Here is a 9193-nt window from a genome sequence, read left to right as displayed (position 1 = left end):
TCTCATGTTTATTGGAAGAAAAAAAAGCTGAGTGGGAAAATATATGTGCATATACTCATGCTAGAAAAATGGAAACAATTGTCACCACAACACTTTCTATTAAAATGTGTTTTTAATAAAACTTGTGAGTAATGTGCCTGAAATAAATCTAAAATAAAGAGTTCCATTTTGTTAGAAAGCATTCACTCTTTTTATTTTAAAAATCCAAGAAAATATTGACAAATATATGAGCTGAACACTGCAATTCAAGTGGATTTTAAATGTTAAAATAATAAGATTCTGTCAGAAATGTGTTATAATAAGTGTAAAAAAAATGTAGGCGTTTAATTGCTGGAGTACATTGTACTATATCTAGGAACAGCGGCTACAGAAAATAGTAGTAAACTAAAAATGGCTGTTGCTCTGACATTTGGTATTAAATGACTAAAAAACTCTCTCATGAAGTGCTTGATGTATTTCATACCTATTTTTGGACTAAATACTAAACTTCAACCTACAAAAGCTACTTAGCTATCTGAATTTAATTATTTCTTTATAATTATAATATAAAAGGTCTCATTTTTTTATTTTCTACAGATTGTCCTATCTCTTATTAGGTTACTATATTTCTACTGTAAATATAGTATCTGCATAAGCAATTTTGAACATATGCAAACAAATATGTTCTTTCTATGGCACAACATTACAATTGCATTATTTGGTATTAATACACTGTGAAAGAGACAAAAAATATCTTTGAGTTAATTACTTAACTCTGTGTCTGTTTTCTTTATTTAAAAATTGTAGGCTGGCCCTGGCCAGATGGCTCAGTTGGCTGGAGATCGTCCCATACACCAAAGGTTTGTGGGTTTGATTCCCAGTCAGGGCACATACCCAGGTTGCAGGTTCAATCCTTGGTTGGGGAATATACAGGAGGCAACTGATAGATCTCTCTCTCTCTCTCTCTCTCTCTCTCTCTCTCTCTTAAAAAAATAGTCTATTCTACTGTGAAAGAAGCCTCTTTGAATGGAAAAGCTAAACTGCACAGATGAAAATGGCGGCCTAGAACAACTGGAAATGTGATTTCTGTTTTAAACCTATGAATATTATCCAAATATCGTGTCGGAAATATTAGTGTATTAAATCAATTTTAGATTGTTGAAAATGTATTTAAATAATGAGAGTCTGAAGGAGCCTGAAACAATTCATTAAATCCATTGGGACTGGTGGTTTGATTTCATTTCCATCCAGACGCAGGTAGCTCAGATGAGGTCCGTAACTGAAGGAGTCTTGGTCTGCAGGCAGTGTGGTAGTGGCAGGACATATTACAGAGACGTTCACATCTAGAGAGACAGAGAAAGCATGAATGAATGAATTAGAACACAAGAGACTAGGGGAAGGAGGACAAAGAAACTATTACAACAGACGATGAGGCCAGTCTTATGATCTAGAAAGTGACAAACCATTTTTTTGTAAGTTGGGGGTAATGCATATCTATTTTATAAAATTGTTCCTGAAAAAAATGGGCAGCACATGTATAGTTATCTGGCTCCATATTCTGCTATATGTAGAATGGAGCACTAGAAAGGACACATTGTTAAAAGCTGCAATGAAAACAAGTGAGATAAGGCATGCTTAGATTACCATAGGCGGAGACAGGTAAGACTTAGGGTATTAGAGACAACAGTTCAGAGTTGGTGTGGAAAGAATAGGTAGGTGCATGGGTGGATGGATGGATGGATGGATGGATGGATGGATGGATGGATGGATGCATAGGTGGAAAATCAGTCACTAAAGTGCTTGAAAATTACCTTAAAATGCAGAATTTCAAATCAATAGTATATAATAACAAGTTTTTTTAAGTACAATTAATATAAGTGTATATAAGTAACACATAAAAATAACTTGAATCTTTATACTTAAGTGTATTTAATGGGAATGGAAACATTTGCCAAGAATTGAATAACAAAGAATTCAAGCCAGGAAATATCCCATCAGCCTTTTCAGATGGTTAGGATGTGAGAAACTGTGCACCTGCCTTGGGTCAGAGCCCTTGGCATCAATGATTATACTGAGATGTAGGAGATTTGGGAGAGAAGTTGTGCTAAACTAGCAGAATTTGGAGAAGTATAATAGCCGATCTCAACCATGAATCCTTATATTGCGTTTAAATCCCATTTTGAAACTACTTGGAGCAAAAATTCTTCCTTAGAAGATGAGACCCACCTCGCTTGGGCCATGGCCCCTTCTTTGGGTCCTGTTGGCATATAGGTATTTATATTGTATTGAAGGATTTATGCTTACAGTGAGGTTGCTTTGCTATGATCTTATGCCATTTTGTGAATTGAACGAAAAATGACTCATATTTGTATGACAGTCTTGTGTTTATAAAGTTATTTTTTTCACAGGCATTATCGTGCTATTACCACACAGCCTTTATCAGGTAATGTTATTCTCCCCACCTGGGTCTTGTGGGAGTAGTGGCTGAGACAGGTCAGATAATGCACACCAGGCATTTCGGCAAGTGCGGTCAGAGCCGGATCTCAGCCTAGTCCTTTTCCTACTGCACAGGGCCCCTTGCCTCCTGAAGAGAGCGTGTCCTTCCATGTACTATCTTCTCATCCTTATCACCCCCGTGCTCATAACCAATGCGTGTGTGAATAAATGGAACAGAAGAAACATGTGTTCTAAATTAGTTATATTTTATAAATTAATTATGGTGTTTCTGAGAGGCCACCTAGAAGTAACATAACATTTTGCCAAAATTAAAGTCCCATAAAGAGTTCAGAAGAAATAAGTGTTGCCATTATTTTGCATAAGACAAGTTCACTGCCTTGTAAATTCTGAGAACTCTTCATATAAAAGGTGCATTTCTTGGAAATCACTTTATTAACAACTATAGCAGATTATGTGTCCAGAAGCACTAAGTACTTTAACAATTGTTATAACACAGTGTGATATAATGGTGAGCCAATAATTATATCCAGGGAAAAACTCATTTTAAATTTATTCTCTTGGAGTATTAAAATGACCATGCTTTATATCTACATTAAGAAGCAAAAAACTCAATTGCTCTTTGTTGGTGTTGTTGCTATTAAAATTATTGATAATGGACTGACTATTCTTGGGGGGAAAAGGGGTGTGGGAGATGCAGGAAGAGACTGGACAAAAATCGTGCACCTATGGATGAGGACAGTGGGTGGGGAGTGAGGGCGGAGGGTGGGGCGGGAACTGGGAGGAGGGGAGTTATGGGGCGGGGGGGAAAGAGGAACAAATGTAATAATCTGAACAATAAAGATTTAATTTAAAAAAAATTTTTTTTCTAAAGTTTTATATATTCTCAGAATTTAAGAAAAATGTGCTGTGATTGTACTGTGTGAGTGCAGGAAAAAATATTTAAAATGAGAAGTCCTGGGCTCAGGTTCCTGCTATTATCTTTATTCTTTGTTTTTAGCAAGTGTCTCCCCCTCATTGAACGCCTCAGTTTCTCTTTTGTTATAAGTTCCTAATCATAGCATACAAGGCTCTTTTAAGGATAATCTGTGGTTCTCAAAGTGGGGTCCCTGGACCTGCAGTATCAGAACTTGCCTGAGAACTAAATGATCGGGCCCCACCTCAGACGTCTGGAGTCAGACACTAGCCCTCCAGGTAACCCTGGGGCCTGCTAAGGTATGAGAACAATTCAAGAGTAGGAAGACATGAGAAAACACTTTGCAAAAGCTCTCTAAAATGTTAATGAAGGAACTACAGAGTCCTTTTCTTCTTTGTGTCACTTTGTATAATGCTGGCATATGTGCCCAGCTGTGTGTTGAACTTTGCTACCTCACTACTGAACACCCTCATCCTCAAATTCTCAGGGGAATCCCTAATTCACAAAAAGGGACTTATATGAAATCACTTTAAAGTATCTTCCCACAGCAAGTATTGATGAGGCTTTGTTGTCAGATAAGGAATGCGCCTGTAGAGGCGCAGAATGCTCATCAGGAAAAAATGCACATATTTAGGTCAGTATTGGCTGGTGTACTATCGGGTTCAGTGAAACAGTTTCTATTAACATTTTTGTTGCCTCTTTTGCTTTTGACTACAGGATTAAACATGTCTCATCACCATGGAGAAATAACTGTTGTGGCAGCAACCTGCTGATTACTTCCTGGATTTTTAATCTCACGTATGCTGTTAGAAAAACCAGACAGGTCTTGAATTACGGAGTAGTACCGAGTAGAAAAAATTTTTATTCTTATAAATGGGATGTTTATGTGATTACATACTTTAAGAAAATCTTAGATTGTAAAACCGGGCAGCATAACTTTCTGACAATTATCTGTGTTATTTTTCTACAAACCGTCTAACCCAGTGGTTCTCAACCTGTGGGTCGCGACCCCTTTGGCGGTCGAACGACGCTTTCACAGGGGTCGCCTAAGACCATACTGCATATCAGATATTTACATTACGATTCATAACAGTAGCAACATTACAGTTATGAAGTAGCAACGAAAATAATTTTATGGTTGGATCACAACATGAGGAACTGTATTTAAAGGGCCAGAAGGTTGAGAACCACTGAGCCGATTCTCACTTTAGGCATGCATTTGCTAAGGTTGTTCAGGAGAAGTCTCCTCCAGATTGCCTTCCTAGAGGGCTTGTGCTGGGATTGAGGATGCATGGATAGGTGTCTGGCTGACACCAATGCCCCTGTGGCTGCAGGAAGGCACTGCCCGCTTCTACATCACAGTCAGCCTGATCTCAGGCATAACTGTGAAGATGCCAAGTTGCCTTTAATGCCTCTCTAGCCTCTTCTTTCTACAACCACTTCTTTCCTTGATGGCACCTCTGCCTCCAAGACACTTGGCACTCACCTCGCTCTCCCTTATCCAAAGCTATTTTCGGGAAAGGCGAGGGTATTGTACTTTGGAGATTGCCATTAGTTCTAAGGAGGTGCCCAAGTCCAGGGACATTGGCTTTCGTTTACATTGAGCACAGCCTTAAACTATAGGATTGGTCCCCAGTACATGGTTCCCAGGTGATTCAGCAGTCTCAGCATCACCTGGGAACTTGTTAGGGCTGAAAAGCCTCTGGTCCCATCTAGACGTGCTCAATCAGAAACTCTGAGGTGGAGGCACAGGCCTGTGCACACTAAAGTTTGAGAAACCCACTGATCTAAAGCAGAGACTCTAATGAGGGCAGCAGGCACCAGCTGCCCTGGAGTTTGTAGGAGAAAGGCGCCTTCCTGAAAACCTCTAAACCACGTTCCTTCTGTTACTGTTCATGAGGCTGTGCGTGCCTGGGACACTTTCTTAAATAAGTCTGTTCAGTGAGGCGGAGCACACAGAATCTCCTTGGAGTTAAAGAAGATGGAGGCATTTCGTTTCTCCGATAGCTAACAGCCCCCTGTGGATCCCCAAAGCCCACTTTTCAATCTGCAACTTGAAGATTGAAACTTTGTGGTTCATTGAAACCATCTGTTAAGAGATAAAAGTAAATACACTTTAAAAATTAAAAATACACTTTGAAAAAAAATCTAAGGGCAGCTTAGTTGGAAAAGAAAACCAACAAATTGCTCTTCTTAAAGAACATATAGAATACATTTAATGACCATGAACATTTCAGTCAAAGACACGCCCTGATGGCTACTTACTTCTAATTTTGTTATGGTCCAGGTGTAGGTGCTGCAGATGAGCATTGATTCGGGGCACCTTTGTGAGTCGGTTGTGAGACAGCTGGAGATCCAGAATGGATGACACATCAAAACCACTAGAAGGGAGACCTGAATCGGATAACTTGTTGTGGTTGAGTCTCAAGAAGGCCACTTTAGGAATCACATTAAAATAATTTTCTGGTATTCCCTCAATGGAATTGTTGTCTAAAAACAGTTGCATTGTGTTGGCTGGTAATCTTGGTGGCATATTCCTCAGGGCATTCTTGGCCATATTTAGCTGCATGAGGTTCTTAAGTCCCTTGAAGGTGTCCCTTTGAAAGGCATTGTCTAGTAGTTTATTGTGTTGCAGGTCAAGAAGGGTCAGGTTCTCCAGATTGCTAAAGGTCCCTTGAGGAATTCTAGACACCTTGTTTCTAGCTAATTGTAATTGCTCTAAACTTCTTGGCAATGGAGAAGGAACCTCCTCTAGCTCATTATCTTCCAGAAATAAGAAAAGCAGCTTCTTTAGCTGGCTGAGGGCTCCTCTTTCAATTCCATCGTTGGTTATTTTGTTCTTGTTTAGATTGATCCACCTCAGCTGGGTGGCATTCTCAAATGGCTTCTCAGGAATGGTTTCTATCAGGTTGTTTTCAAGATAAAGATACCAGATCCTTGAAGGAATAGCAGGGATTTCTTTGAGACCACGATTTTCACAGTATAAAGCAGTAGGAAAACTGGGGGGACAGAAACATTCCCTGGGACAATCGAAGTCTTGCTCATTAAAATCCTCTGGATCATGGACCTCATAGACCTGTCTCACAGTTCGAGTCCACACAGAATCTGTTATGAATGCCACCCAGATGAGGAAACAGATTGTGGTTGCCATGATAATACCTGTAGTAAAGGATTCAACTGTTAGATATTGAAGATCTCTAAAGAGAGAATGGTGTGCACTAACATGATCAGTAAACATTATTTCTTTGAGCAGAAAGTAAACACATGTCAGTCTTTTATACAGACAGTAATTTATACCCATTTATTTAGAAGGCACTATATGCAAAGCATTTTGCAAACACTGAAACTGACTCACCAACTTGTAACTTTCTGGTTTTAACCTAATCACAATGAAAACTGAAAAGCAAATTTTAGGAGCTATAAGTGCTTTTCCATTTCAAGCTACTTAATGCAAGGAAGTTAACTGAAATCTGGAGTTGAATAAAATAGTACAAAAAATGACCTTTAAATAATTCATGTTGAGAGTCTGTGTTATTCCTAGGAAGCAGGCATATGCTTTTACTTTTATTCCTAAATGAGCAGAGCATCTGGATGAGATTTCCCAGGCTCTGGGCCTTGAACCAAAGAAAGAGCAATCAGAGAACGTTTTAGCAGTTTGTTTTGAGGAACGTTTTGAGATCTGAAGAAAAGTGTGTGATTAATCTCTTACTCTGTTGCTCAACTTCTCAGGTAAGTTTTATTTTGGGGTTTCGGGGAGAAACTTCTAATATAAGTATAGAATTAAGCTGTTCAGTCAAGAAATTTGAATTATGAACACTATATCACAATTAGGTAAATAATGCATTTAATTATGGCATTTTTTATGTTGATAAGAAACAAAACAAAACAAAGAACATGCTTAGGATGCAGGGAGGGCTCCCAATTTTCAGCATGGCCACTAACAAAGAATAGATTAACACTTACTGATATATGAAACATTTAAAAAACACGAACCCTTCCCATAGTATATAAACCAGATCATAGGCACAATACAATATTTTAACAGGAAAAAACACATATATGTACTAGTAACATTTGACCGATATACATTTAGTTCAACTGCTTGATAATAAGGACCAAATAAATTTTACTAATTCCTTAAAAAAAAAAGATAAATCAAACCAGCGTCACTTGTGAAATGCTAACCTTTCCATTTTGCTGCTAAATTGAGGGAAATGACAAGTGCAGAGCTGCTTCCACAAGCTGTCAAAGTTCTTAGAGTTGCAGAATGCTGCCCTGGTCCTCTTCCAGCAGAGATAGTGAAATAGTCTTTTTTCCTTCAGAATAGGGATTCATTTTATTTATTGAAGTTGTACCCATGCCTCTGAAGGATCAGAACTTCAAATTCTTAACTTTAAGGTTTTAAAAGTGTAAAATAGTTTACCTTGCTGTCCAGGAAATATACCGTTGAGTCCTGTGTCTGGGTCTGAAGTTTGCTGAAACTCAGTTAAGGGAAAAAAAAAAATCTTTGCCTCAAGTAATTTGTTTTTATTTCATGCTGACAAGCCTCCTGTGATAAAAAATAAAGCTTACTCTGACCGGTCACCATGAACCTTTTGATCTATTGTTTCCACTTTGACAGGGCGTTGGAACCTGCTTACCTCAGCCGTCTTGGATCTTCTTCTCCCCTTCCTATTGGTCACTGCTCATTCACAGTAATGGATTGACCCAGACTCCACCGTTGTGTTTTTAGGAATCCTCCCTAATATATATGCACCAGTAGCTCCAACTTTAACCCCTCCAACAACCAGAGCACCTCAGTACCTACACAGCCCAGCACAGGAAATTCTGACTTTAATCTCAGGAAATTATAACAGTGATTCAGGGCAATTTTCACCCTGAGTTCACAGTTCCAATGATATTGTAATGAACTAATTTCTAGACCTGATTTATCAGCAGGCAACTTACGGCAGTTTTGGTTTCACGTGTAGCAAAAGAGACTTTAAAGCAATTGTTTTCTGGAAGAACTTTTTAAAAAAATGAATACAAAAATAATTAAAGACCAATGTTCTCTGTTTATATGAAATCATGGTTTTGTTTGTTTGTTTCTCATATAAAACAGATTCTGGAATCCTATTTAGATATAGTGTGTTTGATTAATAAAAAAGAGAAAATATACTTTAAAATTTTAAACATGAAATCAGGGAAACTATAGCTAATGTTGGCACTAAACATGGTGTAGGCTCTGTTTTATAGAAATAATTTTCGTGTCTCTAATTCCTACTGGGAGCTTTATTCCAAATACTTTTTAAATGCATATTTTAATCACCATAACACATTTTACTTTGAGTTTATTATGAGACATTGTTTCACTGTTATTTTTTTTTTCATTAACACATATGTCTAAGTAATGTCTTCCAGTTTTTATATTTGAGGAAAAAATTGTTATGCCTTTTGAGGAAAGATGCAGATTTTTAAAGTCTCATTTTCAGATATTGTTTTATTGATGGATTGTAATTTTGTTTTTCAAAATCTGACTTATTCTGGAACCAGGAAGCTTAATTTCTATGACCCATTCAACACTGTTCACATCATATTATGAAAGATAGAACACAAGGAAGAGTGGAGAGCATTAGGTTCAAAGGACCATTTCTGAGCCTCCTCTGTGCCCCCTCCTAACCATCGCAGGTCAATTAGAGCTCCGCTTGTCATCTGTAAGATAGTAATGGACTACCTCACAGCGTGGCCCAATGAGTATCGACATGTAAGCCTTTCTTTATTTCGTATTAGCCTTACTGTTTCAACTGGAAAATGCATCCAAGCTTAAGTGCTTTTAGAGACGAAGTTTTGATTGAAACATGATCT

At 38.0% G+C, this 9193-nt stretch overlaps 1 protein-coding gene across 1 annotated transcript; it reads right to left on the bottom strand.

The window, feature by feature from the left end:
- Positions 1–1149: 1149 nt before the first annotated feature.
- On the bottom strand, positions 1150–7816 carry KERA (keratocan; the record flags this gene model as incomplete). Its single annotated transcript, XM_081084942.1, has 3 exons — positions 7773–7816; positions 5615–6508; positions 1150–1322 (listed from the first exon to the last, which is right to left on the bottom strand). Exons 2-3 carry the CDS (start codon positions 6498–6500, stop codon positions 1150–1152), a joined length of 1059 nt encoding a protein of 352 aa, XP_080941068.1. The 5' UTR covers positions 6501–6508; positions 7773–7816.
- Between the last annotated feature and the right edge of the window lie 1377 nt (positions 7817–9193).

This window comes from Myotis nattereri, assembly GCF_964212035.1.
Source record: "Myotis nattereri genome assembly, chromosome: 2".
Lineage (NCBI taxonomy): Eukaryota > Metazoa > Chordata > Mammalia > Chiroptera > Vespertilionidae > Myotis > Myotis nattereri.
The sequence above is the reverse complement of the archived record's forward strand: the minus strand, read 5'-3'. Positions and strand labels throughout refer to the sequence as shown.